This window comes from Salvelinus alpinus, chromosome 14, assembly GCF_045679555.1.
Source record: "Salvelinus alpinus chromosome 14, SLU_Salpinus.1, whole genome shotgun sequence".
Taxonomy (NCBI): domain Eukaryota; kingdom Metazoa; phylum Chordata; class Actinopteri; order Salmoniformes; family Salmonidae; genus Salvelinus; species Salvelinus alpinus.
Genome location: NC_092099.1, coordinates 33,495,981 through 33,516,615, shown reverse-complemented (window position 1 = coordinate 33,516,615; position 20,635 = coordinate 33,495,981). Strand labels below are relative to the sequence as shown.

Sequence of the window (20,635 nt, the reverse complement as noted above, 5' to 3'; positions counted from 1 at the left end):
TATTTTAGCTCACTAATCCATTGTACAGGATGCAAACAAGTGACTGATGTTTTGCCATCAAGCTGACATCACCTCAGAGCGACCTGACTATGGCACTTAACTCCCATGTATAGCCTAGTGGCCCTTTGAGACACAACATGTAAGAAAATAATAATGATGATATGTTTCAAGCTAAATGGCAAATTATAACACAATAATACTAATAATAACAGAAATAGTGTGTCTCGTTAATCAATAGGCCAGTTCAATATAGATGATATTTGGGTGTCTGTGAATCCAGAGACACAGAGTCCCCAAAAAATCAAGGCAACAACATTATTGAAACGATGACAGTGACAAATCATCTTAGACCCTTAGGACCCACAGTGTCTGAGTACTGCCAGAATGCCTCTGTTTTAGTTTACGTACAATGTCACCTCCTCTTGGTGAAATGTGGTTGTGTTCATGGCTACAAAGAGCAGGAAGATGAGCCATGGTTGGCTTCTACGCAGTGGCGCGCAATAGCATAGTCCGTGTTTTTATTAGGAATAGCAGCCGTGTTTAGAATGGCAATGCAGTGTTTAGAAACTATAATGCATCTGGTATTTCTGATATGAGAGAACAAACGACTGTCAAAAAGAGCCCTCTGTTCCCACATACAGTTGGCTGACAGAACATGATTTTGCTAAACTGCCCCGCAATACTCCTAAACAAGGCAGCTAATCTCAGTAATGATGAACAAAACGCTTTAAAGGAACTGAAAGACAATCCAGATATTGTGATAGAAATTGCTGATAAGGGAGTGTCTATTGTGGTATTAAGCAGCGAACAATAGAAGAGTGAGGTCTATGCTCAACTCTGACACTAAGTTTACATTTACGTCATTTAGCAGACTCTCTTATTCAGAGCGACTTTCAATAGTGAGTGCATACATTTTCATTTTTTTTGTTATGTCCCTCTCCGTTGCAACCCCACAGACATAATAAAAAAGGATATAGTTTAATTGATAACGCTCTTTCAGAGGATTTGATAATAGAGGACTTTCTCATTACGCTGCGCCCAGCCTGTCTAGTTTATTATGGCTTACCGAAAATACATAAAAGTATGGAAAACAACTCCTATACTTCCTCTAGTGTCAGGTAACATCTTGGTTACACTTGACGTTAGCTTAATTAGCCTACTCCTGTCTATACAGAAATAAATAAAATAATTCAAATATGGCTACTAAAGCATGATTTGGCCACAGAGGATCACGAGCATTGCCTGCAGTCGGAAGGATAGGCAGAGCGCGGCAAATAGGCCTACATGATTGTTAGGTTGTGACTGTAAGTAGTAGCCTACAGGCCCAGTCAGGCATATCGCAATATTTCTAAATACAATCGCAGGAAAACATTGTTTGGAAAGCAAATTGTTATTGCTGTAAAGATATGTACATTGTGACAACATGACCAATACTAACGTTTTTTTACCACCTCAGAACAGGTTAGGAATATAAAATCCAAAGCTTCATTAATTGTAACAACACAAATGTCATATACAGTTCAAGTCGGAAGTTTACATACACCTTAACCAAATACATTTAACCTCAGTTTTTTACAATTCCTGACATTTAATCAGAGTAAAAATTCCCTGTTTTAGGTCAGTTAGGATCACCACTTTATTTGAAAGAATGTGAAAAGTCACAATAATAGTAGAGAGAATGATTTATTTCAACTTTTATTTCTTTCATCACATTCCCAGTGGGTCAGAAGTTTACATACACTCAATTAGTATTTGGTAGCATTGCCTTTAAATTATTTAACTTGGGTCAAACATTTCAGGTAGCCTTCCACAAGCTTCCCACAATAATTTGGGTGAATTTTGGCCCATTCCTCCTGACAGAGCTGTAACTGAGTCAGGTTTGTAGGCCTCCTTGCCCGCACACACACTTTCAGTTCTGCCCACAAATGTTCTATAGGATTGAGGTCAGGGCTTTGTGATGGCCACTCCAATACCATGACTTTGTTGTCCTTAAGCCATTTTGTCACAACTTTGGAAGTATGCTTGGGGTCATTGTCCATTTGGAAGACCCATTTGTGACCAAGCTTTAACTTCCTGACTGAGGTCTTGAGATGTTGCTTCAATATATCCACATAATTTTCCTGCCTCATGACGCCATCTATTTTGTCAAGTGCAACCAGGCCCGCCTGCAGCAAAGCACCCCCACAACATGATGCTGCCACCCCCGTGCTTCACAGTTGGGATGGTGTTCTTCGGCTTGCAAGCCTCCCCATTTTTCCTCCAAACATAACGATGGTCATTATGGCCAAACAGTTCTATCTTTGTTTCATCAGACCAGAGGACATTTCTCCAAAAAGTACAATCTTTGTCCCCATGTGCAGTTGCAAACCATAGTCTGGCTTTCTTATGGTGGTTTTGGAGCAGTGGCTTCTTCCTTGCTGAGCGGCCTTTCAGGTTATGTCGATATAGAACTCGTTTTACTGTGGATATATATACTTTTGTACCGGTTTCCTCCAGCATCTTCACATGGTCCTTTGCTGTTGTTCTGGGATTGACGTACTTTGCACCAAAGTACGTTCATCTCTAGGAGACAGAACACGTCTCCTTCCTGAGCGGTATGACGGCTGCGTGGTCCCATGGTGTTTATACTTGCATGCTATTGTTTGTACAGATGAACGTGGTACCTTCAGGTATTTGGAAATTGCTCCCAAGGATGAACCAGACTTGTGGAGGTCTACAATTTATTTTCTGAGGTCTTGGCTGATTTCTATTGATTTTCCCATGATGTCAAGCAAAGAGGCACTGAGTTTGAAGGTAAGCCTTGAAATACATCCACAGGTACACCTCCAATTGACTCAAGTGATGTCAATTAGCCTATCAGATGCTTCTAAAGCCATGACATAGTTTTCTGGAATTTTCCAAGCTGTTTAAAGGCACAGTTAACTTAGTGTATGTAAACTTCTGACCCACTGGAATTGTGATACAGTGAATTATAAGTGAAATAATCTGTCTGTAAACAATTGTTGGAAAAATTACTTGTGTCATGCACAAAGTAGATGTCCTAACCGACTTGTCAAAACTATAGTTTGTTAACAAGAAATTTGTGGAGTGGTTGAAAAACTAGTTTTAATGACTCCAACCTAAATGTATGTAAACTTCCGACTTCAACTGTACATGCTGAAATGCATCTGCGGGCTGCTTTAGTTGGTCAAACTAAACAAGAATTTAAACTCCTCATCACAGAACATAACCCCTCGATCAGCCCGACAGCATCATTGCATCAATACAGCGTAATAAATTCTGTCGTCAAACTTGTTTCATTAATACAAAATTGTTACTGGATATATGTGCAACAAAAGTTCAACATTCACCTTTTGGTACAAATTCTGTCAAGTGTAGCATACAATTTGATGCATCATTGGATAAATCCAACATATGCACCACACAGAAAGCACTGTGCTGCATCTGCAACGCAATGTTGCAAGGCAAACACAGTGTTACATTAGATATTAATGTACATTTTAATGTACTTCTGTTAATGTACGGCACTGCAACTTTAATAATACTGTGTAATACGGTGTGATCAAGGCACAAGGCTGCTATATTCCTAATAAAAACACAGACTACGCTATTGCGCGACACTGCATACCAGCCAACCATGGCTCACCTTCCTCCCTGTGCTCTGTAACCATAAAACACTTCCACATTTCACCAAGAGGAGGTGACATTGTACGTAAACTAAAACAGAGGCATTCTGGCAGTACTCAGACACTGTGGATCCTAAGGGTCTAAGATGATTTTTCACTGTCATCGTTTCTATAATGTTGTTGCCTTGATTTTTTGGGGTCTTTGTGTCTCTGGATTCACAGACACCCAAATATCATCTATATTGAACTGGCCTATTGATTAACGAGACACACTATTTCTGTTATTATCAAATCAAACTGTATTACCTTACAGTGAAATGCTTACTTACAAGCCCCTAACCAATAATGCAGTTTAAAGAAATAAGAGTAAGACTAAGAAATAAAAGTAACAAATAATTAAAGAGCAGCAGTAAAATAACAATAGCGAGGCTATATACAGGGGGCACCGGTACAGAGTCAATGTGCGGGGGCACAGGTTAGTTGAGGTAATTGAGGTAATATGTACATGTAGATAGAGTTATTAAAGTGACTATGCATAGATTATAACAACAGAGTAGCAGCGGTGTAAAAGGAGGGGGGGCAATGCAAATAGTTTGGGTAGCTATTTGATTAGATGTTCAAGAGTCTTATGGCTTGGGGGTAGAAGCTATTTAGAAGCCTCTTGGACATAGACTTGGCGCTCCGGTACCACTTGCCGTGCGGTAGCAGAGAGAACAGTCTATGACTAGGGTGGCTGGAGTCTTTGACAATTTTTAGGGCCTTCCTTTGACACTGCCTGGTATAGAGGTCCTGGATGGCAGGAAGCTTGGTCCCAGAGATGTACTGGGCCGTACGCACTAGCCTCTGTTTTTATCCTTTATTCAATTGTCTTTATTTTTATTTTGTAGCCATAGGAAGTAAGCCATGCGTTTGTATCTTCAGCTATCCATACTTCTGTTAATACAGCAGTTGCCATACCAGGCAGTGATGCAACCAGTCAGGATGCTATCGATGGTGCAGCTGTATAACCTTTTGAGGATCTCAGGACCCATGCCAAATCTTTTCAGTCTCCTGAGGGGGAATAGGTTTTGTCATGCCCTCTTCACGACTGTCTTGGTGTGCTTGGACCATGTTAGTTGGTGATGTGGACACCGAGGAACTTGAAGCTCTCAACCTGCTCCACTACAGCCCCGTCGATGAGAATGGGGGCGTGCTCGGGCCTCTTTTTCCTGTAGTCCACAATCATCTCCTTTGTCTTGATCACGTTGAGGGAGAGGTTGTTGTCCTGGCACCACAAGGTCAGGTCTCCGACCTCCTCCCTGTAGGCTGTTTCGTCATTGTCGGTGATCAGGCCTACCACTGTTGTGTCATCTGCAAACTTCATGATGGTGTTGGAGTTTGCCTGGCCGTGCAGTCATGAGTGAACAGGGAGTACAGGAGGGGACTGAGCAAGCACCCTTGAGGGGCCCCAGTGTTGAGGATCAGCGTGGCGGATGTATTACCTACCCTTACCACCTGAGGGCGGCCCGTCAGGAAGTCCAGGATCCAGTTGCAGAGGGAGGTGTTTAGTCCCAGGATCCTTAGCTTATTGATGAACTTTGAGGGCACTATGGTGTTGAACGCTGAGCTGTAGTCAATGAATAACATTCTCACATAGGTGTTCCTTTTGTCTAGGTGGGAAAGGGTAGTGTGGAGTGCAATGGAGATTGCATCTTCTGTGGATCTGTTAGGTTGGTATGCAAATTGGAGTGGGTCTAGGGTTTCTCGGATAATGGTGTTGATGTGAGCCATGACCAGCCTTTCAAAGCACTTCATGGCTACAGACGTGAATGCTACGGGTTGGTAGTCATTTAGGCAAGTTACCTTAGTGTTCTTTGATCACAGGCACTATGGTTGTTTGCTTAAAGCATGTTGGTATTACAGACTCGGACAGGGAGAGGTTGAAAATGTCCGTGAAGACACTTGCCAGTTGGTCAGCGCATGCTCGAAGTCCTTGTAATCCGTCTGGCCCTGCGGTCTTGTAATAATAATAATACTATTATTAGTATTATTTTGTGTTATAATTTGCCCTTTAGCTTGGAACATATCATCAATATTATTTTCTTACCTTGTTGTGTCTCAATGGGCAACTAGGCTATAAATTGGAGCTAAATGCAATGGTCAGGTCACTCTGAGGAAGACGGCAGCTTGACGTAGAAATGTCAGTCACGTGTTCCATCCTGATCAATGGACTAAAACATATCAATCTCTGCTTTTCTTGTTGAGTGCTCCAACTCCTTTCTACCACAAATTAGTCTTTTTGGAAGTTTTTCTTGGTAAGCCCTTCTCATGATTTTTGTCATTGTCGTTGAGCACCCCTCCTTTCCTTTGTTTGCTGAAGCGAAGGCCCACCTGAACTGTAGGCTACAGTACATGTATAGGTTGCATACAAGCTGTGTAGAAGTTGAGTAAAGATTTGGCAGTGGTTGTATTCATACCACTAGGTTTATGTAGAGGGTGTGTGACGTTTCTGTGGTGATTTAGCAGTGTTTGGGTTTAGGTTGAATGCAGGTTGTATAAATATAGTTTTTTGGTTGAGTAGTACTTGTATATAGGGTTTGTGGAGTTGTTTCTAGATTGCTTGCATGAGTACCCGCAGTTGTTGCAGTTGAAGTGGTCCGGGTGGTAGGGGTCGTTCTTGAACAGCAGCGGCTGCTCCTCGATGATGGCGTGGCACTTCTGACAGATGTACTTCCCCAGACCACGGGCTTTCTCACGGTTATGACATGGGCGACACAGGTGTCTGAGGGAGAGAGATAGAGAGTGATATACATGTTGGTAAAGAGAGCTCAGCCTGACCCAGAGGCTGAAATAATGTTGCTACATTAAGACTACAGGAGGGTTTTAACAGTGTGTGGGATTTCTCCTTGCTTTATAAAAGCTATGCAGCGGAAAAGTGGCTGTCCCCTATCCCATGGTGTCCCCTATCCCATGGTGTCCCCTATCCCATGGTGTTCAATCAGTAATGGCTGATCAGTGATTTAGTCCATGTCTCTGGACTGACCTGCCGGCGTTCTTGACGAAGCCCACGTCAGCCAGCACGGCCTGGCAGAGGTCACAGCAGAAACAGTCAGGGTGCCAGCTGTTGTTCATCGCCTTGATCACACGGCCAATGATAAACTCCCCTGGGAGGAGGAGGAGGAGGAGGAGATAAGGGACAACACACTGGCAAGAATATAACATCCCCCGTGCACACACATATCCACCAGTTAATATAGAGAAATAACTAAAGAAAAAACTCTTGGCACAAGAAAGCAATTGGCGATAGAAGTCTACCCAGTTGTGCCTAGGGCTCAAGGTGAGGGAAGCAGGGTTAAAGTAGACCAAATATGACCTTAAGCTTCAGACAACACCACCAGTGTTAATAATTCTACTGTGTAGGTGCAGTTCCTGTACTCACCACACTGGTGGCAGCAGGGAGCAAACAGCATCTGGAAGTCGTGCTCGCAGTACTTCCTGCCCTCAAACTGCAGAAGAAGAGAACAAGCATCAGAATTAGTCAATGATTAGAACATACCGTAGCCATATATAGACCTGTACGTCTACAGATCTGTCTGTGGCTCTGATCTCCCTTTCGGGGAACATCTCTGGGATCCCTAGAGTCAGCTGGAGATGTGTCTGGCCTCCTGTCTGTTCTGCTGCCCCTAAAAAGCCAGTCAGACAGAGACAGAACGAGAGAGAGAGTGGGATAACTAAGAGATTTACATTTGGTTGAGTTGTCATCTAACTTGAATTCAACCTGAAATCAATAACAAATGTCACCACGTCATTGTATTTAGATTCAAAGTTGAGTGAAAAATAATACATTGACGACTTTTTGCAAATCCCAAAAATGTTCTACGTTGATTCAATGCCATCAAATGTTTTTGTTGCTGTTGAAATCACGTGGAAACAACTTTGATTCAACCAGTTTTTGCCCAGTGGGAAGCTTCTAATGGGCCAGTAATGCATTAGGCTGAGTGCTGTGAGGTTGGGAGTCGATCCAGTTAATACACTTTACCCAATATCACATTTGTGACAGGAGGTGAAGGTGTCTCCACCCTTATCTTCTTATATTACCACCCGTACCAAATACAAATACTATCATATTCTGTTGTTTTCAGCATGAGGGCCATGTAAGCAAAGTTTGTAATACATATAATTTAAAGCTGGAATCCGCATTTGGTGAAATAGTGCCACTGGTCGCCCTGGGGGCACTTGTTATTGTTTTTGTTTATGAAAGGAGGAGAGGAGTACTATAGTCTGCTGTTCTATCACACGTGCAATGATGTCCGAGGGAAAAAAACTGAGTTTGTTGTTTGAAGTAACATCTTTGTTGTTGTATCGCAAACAGACGTGGCAGTTCCACCGCTATAGATTCCAGGAGGCTAACACAATAAATGTTTCTAGGACAAGGGGCTTGGGTTTACTTCAGGCTAGACACTGTTGTATAGAATGAGATGGGTAAGAGTGACAGGGATAATAAAGCTGTATTTACACAGGCAGTCAATTCTGATCCTTTGCACAATTATGGGCAAAAGAGCTGATCTGATTGGTCTAAACCAATTACAAAAAAAAAAAAGATCAGAATTGGGCTGCCTGTGTAAACACAGTCTAAGTAATGTTCCTTCTAATTTGTTGGGGCACTGAGCAGAAACTTGAACGTTGTGAGAATGTTGTGCAACTTCTGGCACACGTTTACAGTGAACACTGAGGTTATTTGAGCATAATGAGCATAATGTAGGCCTACCAACAAAACCAGTGGAGCAAATGGAAATAGCTTTTGATTTCTATGATATAGCCTACAGTAGCCTATATGTGTTCAACGCAGGCCTACATTGCATGAGACTTTTAAAAATGTTTTTACACGAAGAAGGGCTTGACATGAATGAATTATGTTTTACTTAGGTCTGTAACACCATGGGCCAAATAGGTGACTGTAAATTGCTTTGCATTGTGTTGTATGATGCAAGAAACTACTTTACAAAATACTATGTATTGTTATTACCATACAGAGAATTAGACAATGTAGGCTACCCCTCTACTCGCTAACTTGCAAAGAATATAAACAAAAATGCACACGCTCTGATCTGAAAAGTGCATTCACTCACGGGTGATTGAAAACCGCTCGTGGGCTACCCCGGTCAGTGGCGACCAATCATTGGTGTAATAAATCCGCATACAAACATGGTCCTTTTTTGTTTTCTTGAGTAAGGCAGCTCCAAAATGCAGGTGTTTCAGCCTAGCTCTGCTTTCTGTGGTGGTGGGGCAGCCAGTGGAAAATACAGAGCGTAGGGGTTGGTAATGTTCTCTAGTTGCGTCGTGATTGGCTCAGTGTTCTGTCACTCATGGGGACACTATGTCACCGCAAAATCTAAGGGTAGAGATTGAAAATTCAAGCCCCTTGGGTGCTGCCATAGATTTACATTAGAGGTGCCCATCCAAGAAAGCTCAAGGTCATTGGCCACAGATAAAATTGTCAAATCATGTTATATCTACCGTTGCTTTGATAATGTCAAGATCATACTTTCAAAATCCTAGCTAGCAAACAGTCATCATCATGAATCAAGATGACAATCTACTGGCAAATAGTTTTCAATCCTTGTCATATGAAGAAAAATTATAAATAAAACATATCGGACATAAACATTATACAAGTTGGAAATTTCAAATTCAACAATGAGTAGTTTGGAAGGAATCAGTGGCTAACTGAAAGCTTTGCAAAGTGTTTGGTTCTAAGAATATGAAATGTTACTTATTCATGAGCAGGGAAGCGATTCCATGTGACAGGCATTGATAAGGGGAGACGGGTGGAGATCTTAGAAACTAACAATGTCACTGAGGGAGAGAGGGTAATGTATAACGTTTACATTATGTCAGGATTTTTTATTGTTAGCCATCAGGGATCCTCTGGGAGGAGAAAAGACACAGTCTGGTATCAATAACCATGACAGCCTTGAGTTGGGGAGGAGTGAGCACTTTGGGGTAGAGGTCAGGTTAGATGAAGTGAGGAAGGAGAGATATCAATAAGGTTCTGTCTAGCAACAGAGATGCATTGGCTGTTTGGTTGTGGAGGAGGAGACTCAGCATAGGAGAAAGGGTTAAATATCAGTGCTTGTGTGAAATATTATTTTGTCTGAATTACAGCTGTAACGACCCTTTGGGAAGAATTAAACTTGGTTAAGCTTGTCTAGTGTCCGTGAGTTATTTACTCTGTGTCACGACTTCCGCCGAAGTCGGCTCCTCTCCTTGTTCGGCGATCGACGTCACCGGCTTTCTAGCCATCGCCACTCCATTTTTCATAGGTCCATTTGTTTTGTCTTGTTCCATACACACCTGGTTTTCATTCCCCAATCAATCTACATCAAATCAAATCCAATTTTATTTGTCACATACACATGGTTAGCAGATGTTAATGCGAGTGTAGCGAAATGCGTGTGCTTCTAGTTCCGACAATGCAGTAATAACCAACGAGTAATCTAACCTAACAATTTCACAACAACTTATACACACAAGTGTAAAGGAATGAAGAATATGTACATAAAAATATATGAATGAGTGATGGTACAGAACGGCATAGGCAAGATGCAATAAATGGTATCGAGTACAGTATATACATATGAGATGAGTAGGGTATGTAAACATGTATTTGGCACTCTGTTTCCCATCATGTCTTTGTGTGTAATTGTTTCATGTTATGTGGTGTTTTTTTACGCGCTTTACTTTTGTTATGTTCCGTGTTTTGAGCACGTTTGATTTATGTAGTGCTCTCGGTTTTGGAACAAAAATAAAAGTGTGCCTGTTAACTATACTCTGCTCTCCTGCACCTGACTTCGCCTCCCGTACACTCCCTGACACTCTGAAAAATGTTAACCTAACAAAAGCAATCACTAGCCTGCTATTCAGTGGAGAGGGTGTGTGGTCCAAGTCTGGGTTTAAGGGTCTCTTTTCTAAGCTTAAAAGGATAAACATTCACTAGTAACACACCATGGGCCAGAAAAGGTTGAATACATTGGTCATGCTGTCAATCCAGCATGACTTCTGCCGCGTTCAAAACAACTGGGAACTCTGAACTGGGAAATCTCAGACTCAGTGAGTTCAAGCCAACTGGTAACTGAAAAAAACTAGCGCCGACTGGGAAAATAGCGTTTTGAACAGTTATCCAACTCGGAACTCCAAGAACTCAGGCTTCTTTCTAGAGCTCTGACCTGAAGATAACTGACGTCAGGATTCAACCTTGTTTTTTTCCCGAGTTCCAAGTTGTCTTGAAAGCACCATAAATCCAGAGAATTCCAGACTTTGATAACAAAGTTTGATAACAAAATGTGACCACAAGAAGGACCACTGCCACACCTTCCATTTCAAGTGAGCACAGAACAAGGTGAGTCCAAAAATGTATTGTATGTGTAACGGATGTGAAATGGCTAGCTAGTTAGCGGTGGTGCGAGCTAGCAGCCTTTCAGTCGGTTACGTCACTTGCTCTGAAACCTGTAGTGGTTCCCCTTGCTCTGCAAGGGCCGCGGCTTTTGTGGAGCGATGGGTAACGATGCTTCGTGGGTGACTGTTGTTGATGTGTGCAGAGGGTCCCTGGTTCGCGCCCGAGGTCGGGGCGAGGGGACGTACTAAAGTTATACTGTTACATTGATGCTGTTGACCCGGATCACTGATTGCTGCGGAAAAGGAGGAGGTCGAAAGGGGGGTGAGTGTAACGGATGTGAAATGGCTAGCTAGTTAGTGGTGGTGTGAGCTAGCAGCCTTTCAGTAGGTTACATCACTTGCTCTGAAACCTGTAGTGGTTCCCCTTGCTCTGCAAGGGCTGCGGCTTTTGTGGAGAGATGGGTAACGATGCTTCGTGGGTGACTGTTGTTGATGTGTGCAGAGGGTCCCTGGTTCGCGCCCGAGGTCGGGGCGAGGGGACGTACTAAAGTTATACTGTTACATATGCTACTGCATAATGATATAATATGCCAGGGAGATATTTATACTGTAGCTAAGAAAGTAATACTAAGTGTACCAGACTCACATCAAACATCTCCAATCCAAAGTTAAATCTAGAATTGGCCTCCTATTTTGCAACAAAGCATCCTTCACTCATGCTGCCAAACATACCCTCGTAAAACTGACCATCCTACCGTTCCTCGACTTTGGCGATGTCATTTACAAAATAGCCTCCAATACCCTACTCAATAAATTGGATGCAGTCACCATAGCAGCACCCACCTGTAGCACGCGCTCCAGCAGGTATATCTCTCTGGTCACTCCCAAAACCAATTCCTCCTTTGGCTGCCTCTCCTTCCAGTTCTCTGCTGCCAATGACTGGAACGAACTACAAAAATCTCTGAAACTGGAAACACTTATCTCCCTCACTAGCTTTAAGCACCAGCTGTCAGAGCAGCTCACAGATTACTGCACCTGTACATAGCCCATCTATAATTTAGCCCAAACAACTACCCCTTCCCCTACTGTATTTATTTATCTATTTTGCTCCTTTGCACCCCATTATTTCTATTTCTACTTTGCACATTCTTCCACTGCAAATCTACCATTCCAGTGTTTTACTTGCTATATTGTATTTACTTCGCCACCATGGCCTTTTTTTGCCTTTACCTCCCTTATCTCACCTCATTTGCTCACATTGTATATAGACTTATTTTTCTACTGTACTATTGACTGCATGTTTGTTTTACTCCATGTGTAACTCTGTGTTGTTGTATGTGTCGAACTGCTTTGCTTTATCTTGGCCAGGTCGCAATTGTAAATGAGAACTTGTTCTCAACTTGCCTACCTGGTTAAATAAAGGTGAAATAAATAAAAAGAAAATTAAAATAAATAAATAGCCTGTTTTAGAGAAATGTAATCATTAAATATTGTAAGAGGTTTCTGCTTATATGCCCCCTTTATTTATCCTACGGTTCTGACTTGGTGTACATGGAGAATACTGTAAGAATGGCCCATGTTCTGAATTCTGTCTCTGTACATTTCAAAAGTGCTGAACGAATAGTTATATTGACTACGTCCATCCTAGCTCGCTTATTAATGTCTTTATCGAAATTACGGATTGCCTCTTATCCGCTCATCGTTCCCTTATGCCATAGTTTGTACTGCTCAACTGTCAGTACAAACCACATTTGTTTAAGCAAGTCAGCCATATCAGCTTTTTTTTTTAAAGAGAGTAAATGAGGCTGAAGGAACTGTGTCGCTGCCAGACAAGGCTTCTCTGATAACCAGGTGTAGCGGTGGTAAGGATTCACTCCATGGTGCTGAAAAGAAAGCTGATGGTAGAGAGGGAGAGAGGAGAGAGGGTCTGATAGTAGAGAGGGAGAGAGGAGAGAGGGTCTGATAGTAGAGAGGGAGAGAGGAGAGAAGGGTCTGATAGTAGAGGGAGAGAGGAGAAGGGTCTGATGGTAGAGAGGGTCTGATGGTAGAGAGGAGAGAGGGTCTGATGGTAGAGAGGGAGAGAGGAGAGAGGGTCTGATGGTAGAGAGGGAGAGAGGAGAGAGGGTCTGATGGTAGAGAGGGAGAGAGGGTCTGATGGTAGAGAGGAGAGAAGGGTCTGATAGTAAAGAGGGAGAGAGGAGAAGGGTCTGATGGTAGAGAGGAGAGAGGGTCTGATGGTAGAGAGGGAGAGAGGGTCTGATGGTAGAGAGGAGAGAAGGGTCTGATTGGAGAGAGGATAGAAGAGAGAGGGTCTGATGGTAGAGAGGGATAGAGGAGAGAGGGTCTGATGGGAGAGAGGAGAGAGGGTCTGATGGTAGAAAGGGAGAGAGGGAGAGAGGAGAGAGGGTCTGATGGTAGAGAGGGAGAGAGGAGAGAGGGTTTGGTGGTAGAGAGGGAGAGAGGAGAGAGGGTCTGATGGTAGAGAGGGAGAGAGGGTCTGATGATAGACAGGGAGAGAGGAGAGAGGGCCTGATGGTAGAGAGGGAGAGAGGAGAGAGGGTCTGATGGTAGAGAGGAGAGAAGGGTCTGATTGGAGAGAGGATAGAGGAGAGAGGGTCTGATGGTAGAGAGGGAGAGAGGGTCTGATGGTAGAGAGGGAGAGAGGGTCTGATGATAGAGAGGGAGAGAGGAGAGAGGGCCTGATGGTAGAGAGGGAGAGAGGAGAGAGGGTCTGATGGTAGAGAGGGAGAGAGGAGAGAGGGTCTGATGCGAGAGAGGGAGAGAGGAGGGAGGGTCTGATGGTAGAGAGGGATAGAGGAGAGAGGGTCTGATGCAAGAGAGGGAGAGAGGGGAGAGGGTCTGATGGTAGAGAGGGATAGAGGAGAGAGGGTCTGATGGGAGAGAGGGAGAGAGGCTCTGATGGGAGAGAGGGAGAGAGGCTCTGATGGGAGAGAGGGAGAGAGGGATTGATGGGAGAGAGGGTTTGATGGTAGAGAGGGATAGAGGAGAGAGGGTCTGATGGGAGAGAGGGAGAGAGGCTCTGATGGTAGAGAGGGATAGAGGAGAGAGGGTCTGATGGGAGAGAGGGAGAGAGGCTCTGATGGGAAAGAGGGAGAGAGGAGAGAGGGTCTGATGGGAGAGAGGGAGAGAGGCTCTGATGGGAGAGAGGGAGAGAGGTCTGATGGGAGAGAGGGAGAGAGGTCTGATGGTGGAACACACTGAACAAACAATAACATGAAGAGCTATCTATCCAAAATGGAGATGTATGGATAAATCACTTCTCCAACCTTTTCGGACATACAGTGGGGAGAACAAGTATTTGATACACTGCCGATTTGCAGGTTTTCCTACTTACAAAGCATGTAGAGGTCTGTAATTTTTATCAGAGAGACGGAATCTAAAACAAAAATCCAGAAAATCACAGTGTATGATTTTTAAGTAATTAATTTGCATGTACCTATGATAAAAATGACAGACCTCTACATGCTTTGTAAGTAGGAAAACCTGCAAAATCGGCAGTGTATCAAATACTTGTTCTCCCCACTGTATATCAAAGAACCAAGAGCAAAAACATATACATGATAATTTACCAAACTTAGAATCAGCTATTAAACAATACCAGAACCCACAGTATTCTCCAATTACATTGGAGGACAAAATACAAACCGTACAACCCAAAAAGGCCTGTGGTGTTGATGGTATGCTAAATGAAATGATAAAATATACAGACCACAAATTCAAATGGGCTATTCTTAAACTCTTTATCCTCAGCTCTGGCATCTTCCCTAATATTTGGAACCAAGGCAGGATCACACCATCCACAACAGTGGAGACAAACGTGACCCCAATAAGTACCTTGGAATATGTGTCAGCAGCAATCTCTGAAATTTCCTCTGCAGTATCATCAACAGCAGACTCCAACATTTTGTCAGTGAAAACAATGTCCTGAGCAAATGTCAAATTGGCTTCTTACCAAAATAACGTTAGACAGACCACGTATACACCCTGCACACCCTTATTGACAAACAAAACAAAAGCAACATTTTCTCATGCTTTGTTTATTTAAAAAAAGATTTAGAATCAATTTGTAGCTAAGACCACGAATACACATTCTATTTAGACACAGTTGCCCTAGAGCACACAAAGAATTACACCAACCTCGGCCTAAACATCAACACCACAGGTAACTTCCACAAGGCTGTGAACGATCTGAGAGACAAGGCAAGAAGGGCCTTCTTTGCCATCAAAAGGAACATAAAACTCAACATCCCAATTAGGATCTGGCTAAAAATACTTCAATCAGTTATCAAACCCATTGCCTTCTATGGTGGTGAGGTCTAGGGTCCACTCACCAACCAATAATTCACAAAATAGGACAAAGAACCAAGCAAAACCCCAAACAATGCATGCATAGCAGAATTAGGACTATACCCACTAGTTATCAAAATCCAGAAAAGAGCTGTTAAATTCTGCATCCACCTAAAAGGAAGCGATGCCCACACATACCACCACAAAGCCCTCACCTACAGAGAGATGAACCTAGAGAAGAGTCCCCTCAGCCAGCTGGTTCTGGGGCTCTGTTCACAAACACAAACAGACCCCACAGAGCCCCAGGACAGAAACCCATTTAGACCCAACCAATCTATAAGAAAACAAAAAGATAACTATTTGGCATGCTGGAAAGAATCAACCAAAAACAGAGCAAATTGGAATGCTATCTGGCCCTAAACAGAGAGTACATACCTGACCACTGTGACTAACCCTACATTTAAAAAATCCTTGACTATGTACAGACTCATGTGCTACTGAGAGAGGCTGTCACAGGCAGACCTGGCTCTCAAGAGGATCAGCTATGTGCCCACTGCCCACAAAATGAGGTGGAAACTGAGCTGCACTTCTTAAACTCCTGCCAAATGTATGACAATATTAGAGACATATTTCCAACAGCTCACACAGACCAACAAAGAATTTGAAAACAAATCAAGCATTGATAAACTCCCATATCTGGTGAAATACTGCAGTGCGCAGTCAGAGCAGCAAGATGTGTGGCCCGTTGCTATGAGTAAAGGGCAACCAGTGGAGCACAGACAACTTTGTAAATACGACCTATATTTATCTGTTTATTATCTTCCCTTTCATACTTCAACTACTTGCCCATTGTTACAACACTGTACATAGACAATAATATAACTTTTGAAATGTCTATATTCTTTTAAAACTTTTTTAAATTATTTTATTTTTTATTTTTTTATTATTATTATTATTTTTTATCCCCTTTTCTCCCTAATTTTCGTGGTATTCAATCGCTAGTAATTAATATCTTGTCTCATCGCTACTACTCCCGTACGGCCTCGGGAGAGACGAAGGTCGAAAGCCACGCGTCCTCCGAAGCACAACCCAACCAAGCCGCACTGCTTCTTAACACAGCGCGCCTCCAACCCGGAAGCCAGCCGCACCAATGTGTCGGAGGAAACACTGTGCACCTGGCTCCCTTGGTTAGCGCGCACTGCGCCCGGCCCGCCACAGGAGTCGCTGGAGCGCGATGAGACAAGGATATCCCTACCGGCCAAACCCTCCCTAACCCGGACGACGCTAGCCCAATTATGCGTCGCCCCACGGACCTCCCGGTCGCGGCCGGCTGCGACAGAGCCTGGGCGCGAACCCAGAGACTCTGGTGGCGCAGCTAGCACTGCGATGCAGTGCCCTAGACCACTGCGCCACCCGGGAGGCCCTAAAACGTTTGTGAGTAAAATGTTTACTAATATTTTTATTGTTTATTTCCCTTTTGTTTATTGTCTATTCCGTTTGCTTTGGCAATGTAAACATATGTTTCCCATGCCAATAAAAGCCCATTGAATTGGTAGAGCGGGAGAGAGGAGAGCGTGTCTGATGGTAAGAGGGGTACAGTAAGTGAACGTCACCTCATAGAAGAGACCCTCAGGGAATTGTTGGAAGCACTGAGCACAGACGAAGCATCCCTCATGGTACAGCTCCCCGTTACTGTTGACGATCTTCTCCGCCGGGGCAAAGCCACTCTTACAGCGCTCACACATCGCATTGGCCAGGGCACTGGCCATGTTGCTGAGAGGGGAGAGAGAGGAGAGAGAGGAGAGAGAGAGGAGAGAAGGAAGACAGGAGCGTTTACATTCAGTATTCTTTTTATTTTTTCTAAAAAGGGAAAGAACCGGTCATAGAGTGAGTAACGTCACAAGGAACACAGTGTTGACCCCTATTGGCAAGCCACACCACGGCTGAAGCACATCCATCACCCAACGCACAGAAGTAATAGTGTCTCTCTTTACACAACACACCCAGCTGGAGGTTGTATTCAGGGTTTGGAGATCAGGGTGGGTAAATGAGTGAAGAGAGCTGACACATTCCCTCATACACATACAGGCACGTACACACATAAGGATTCTCAGACCAGCTCCCACTAAACCTTCTAGTGTGGGCTTTGGTCCAACCCGGCCTATCATAGCTTCAGACACAGAATCTGGGAAATCTAAATGTTTGGTTTTCATTGGAGAAGCACCCTCCCATCTGTTATGGATTAACACATTAACTGAGATGCACACTGACAGTGTGTGTCAAATCTAATCAAATCAAAATGTCTTTGTCAAATGCTCCGAATACCGTGAAATGCTTACTTACAAGCCTTTATCCAACAATGCAGTTTTATGAAAATAGAGTTACTTTTTTTAAGTAACACAATAAACTAACAATAATGAGGCTATATTTTTTTCATTTAACGTTTATTTAATGCAACTGCTGTGTCAGATTTCAAAAAAGCTTTACGGAAAAAGCAAACCATGCAATAATCTGAGGTCGGCACTCAGAGCAAAAATCAAGACAAAAATATATCCGCCATATTGTGCAGTCAACAGAAGTCAGAAATAACATTATAAACATTCACTTACCTTTGATGATCTTCATCAGAATGCACTCCCAAGAATCCCAGTTCCACAATAAAAGTTTGTTTTGTTCGATAATGTCCATCATTTATGTCCAAATTCCTCCTTGTTGTTCTAGCGTTCAGTACACTTTCAAAACTCACGACGCGCAGGCAAGTCCAACGGAAAGTACGGATAAAAAGTTAAAAAAGTTATATTACAGTCCGTAAAAACATGACAAACGAAGTATTGAATCAATCTTTAGGATGTTTTTAACATAATTCTCCAATAATCTTCCAACCAGAGAATTCCTTTTTCTTCAGAAGATGAACATGATCAGGGCATGGTCAGCGCATGTTCAGCTCATGGCAGACCTTACTCAATCCCCTCTCATTCGGCCCCACCTCACAGTAGAAGCATCAGACAAGGTTATAAAGACTGTTGGCATCTAGTGGAAGCCTTAGGAAGTGCAACATTACCAATATCCCACTGTATCTTCAATAGGAGCTGAGTTGAAAATCGACCAACCTCAGATTTCCCACTTCCTGGTTGGATTTTTTCTCAGGTTTTTGCCTGCCATATGAGTTCTGTTATACTCACAGACATCATTCAAACAGTTTTAGAAACTTCAGAGTGCTTTCTATCCAAATATACTAATAATATGCATATTCTAGCTTTTATGGCTGAGTAGCAGGCCGTTTACTCTGGGCACGATTTTCATCCGGACGTGAAAATACTGCCCCCTACCCCAAAGAAGTTAACTAGGCAAGTCAGTTAAGAACAAATTCTTATTTACAATGATGGTCTACCCCAGCCAAACTTCCCCTAACCCGGATGACGCAGGGCCAATTGTGCGCCGCCCTATGGGATTCCCGATCACGGCCGGTTGTGATATAGTCCGGGGTCGAACCTGGGTCTGTAGTGACGCCTCAAGCACTGCGATGCAGTGCCTTAGACCGCTGCGTTACTCAGGATCCCTTAATATACAGGGGGTACCGGTACCGAGTCAATGTGCGGGGGTACAGGTTAGTCAAGGTAATTTGTACATGTAGGTAGGGGTAAAGTAACCTTGCATAAATAATAAACAGCGAGAAGCAGCAGTGTAAAAACAAAGGCGGGGGGGGGGGGGGGGGGGGTTCAGCATCAATGCAAATAGCATTTGATTAATTGTTCACCAGTCTGTTGAGCCTTTTGGACCTAGACTTGGTGCTCCGGTACCGCTTGTTGTGCGGTAGCAGAGTGAACAGTCTATGACTTGGGTGACTGGAGTCTTTTACAATGTTTGGGGCCTTCCTCTGACACCGCCTTTTATATAGGTCCTGGACGGCAGGAAGCTTGGCCCCAGTGATGCACTGGGCTGTATGCACTACCCTCTGTAGCGCCTTACGGCCGGATGCTGAGTAGTTGCCATACCAGACGGTGATGCAACCGGTCAGGGTGCTCTCGATGGTGCAGCTGTAGAACTTTGAGGATCTGGGGACCCATGCCAAATCTTTTCAGTCTCCTGAGGGGGAAAAGGCGTTGTCGTGCCCTTTTCATGACTGTCTTGGTGTGTTTGGACCAGGATAGTTTGTTGGAGATGCGGACCCTAAGGAACTTGACACTCTCGACCCGCTCCACTACAGCCATGCCGATGAGAATGGGGGAGTGTTCGGCTCTCCTTTTCCTGTAGTCCACGATCATCTCCTTTGTCTTGCTCACGTTGAGGGAGAGGTTGTTGTCCTGGCACCACACTGCCAGATCTCTGACCTCCTTCCTATAGGCTGTCTCATCGTTGTTGGTGATCAGGCCTACCCCTGTTGTGGCCACGCAGTCGTGGGTGAACAGGGAGTACAAGAGGGGACTAAGCACGCACCCCTGAGGGGCCCCCGTGTAGAAGATCAGTGTGGCGGATGTGTTGTTACCTACCCTTACCACCTGGGGGCGGCCCGTCAGCAAGTCCAGGATCCAGTTGCAGAGCGAGGTGTTTAATCCCAGGGTCCTTAGTTCAGTTATGAGCTTAGTGGGCACTATGGTGTTGAACTGAGCTGTAGTCTATGAACAGCATTCTCACATAGGTGATCCTTTTGTCCAGGTGGGAAAGGGCAGTGTGGCGTACAATTGAGATTGCGTTGGGGAGGCATGCAAATTGGAGTGGGTCTAGGGTTTTCCGGGATAATGGTGTTGACGTGAGACATGACCAGCCTTTCAAAGCACTTCATTGCTACCGACGTAAGTGCTACGGGCGGTAGTCATTTAGGCAGGTTACCTTCGCATTCTTGGGCACAGGGACTATGGTGGTCTGCTTGAAACATGTAGGTACTACAGACTCATTCAGGGAGAGGTTGAAAATATCAGTGAAGACACTTGCCAGTTGGTCAGCGCATGCTCTGAGTACATGTCCTGGTAATCCGCCTACCCCCGCGGCCTTGTGAATGTTGACTTGTTTAAATGTCTTGCTCACATCGGCTACGGAGAGCGTGATCACACAGTCGTCCGGAACAGCTGATGCTCTCATGCATGCTTCAGTGTTGCTTGCCTCGAAAGCGAGCGTAAAAAGGCATTTAGCCCATCTGGTAGGCTCGCGTCACTGGGCAGCTCATGGCTGGGTTTCCCTTTGTAGTCCGTAATAGTTTGCCACATCCGACGAGCGTCAGAGCAGGTGTAGTAGGATTCAATCTTAGTCCTGTATTGACACTTTGCCTGTTTGATGGTTCGTCTGAGGGCATAGCGGGACTACTTATAAGCGTCCGGATTAGAGTCCCG

At 43.9% G+C, this 20,635-nt stretch overlaps 1 protein-coding gene across 7 annotated transcripts in view; it reads right to left on the bottom strand.

Annotated features, from left to right (window-relative positions):
- The window catches only part of LOC139538811 (LIM and senescent cell antigen-like-containing domain protein 1), a 68,552-nt gene that overhangs the window by 9,216 nt on the left and 38,701 nt on the right, over positions 1–20,635 (bottom strand). For all 7 annotated transcript variants that reach the window (XM_071341272.1, XM_071341273.1, XM_071341274.1 and 4 more), the window contains exons 2-5: positions 16,922–17,081; positions 7,045–7,111; positions 6,649–6,769; positions 6,238–6,387 (exon numbers count right to left, since the gene is read on the bottom strand). In XM_071341272.1, coding sequence (XP_071197373.1) covers positions 6,238–6,387; positions 6,649–6,769; positions 7,045–7,111; positions 16,922–17,081 — 498 coding nt within the window. The remainder of the gene's footprint in view (positions 1–6,237; positions 6,388–6,648; positions 6,770–7,044; positions 7,112–16,921; positions 17,082–20,635) is intronic.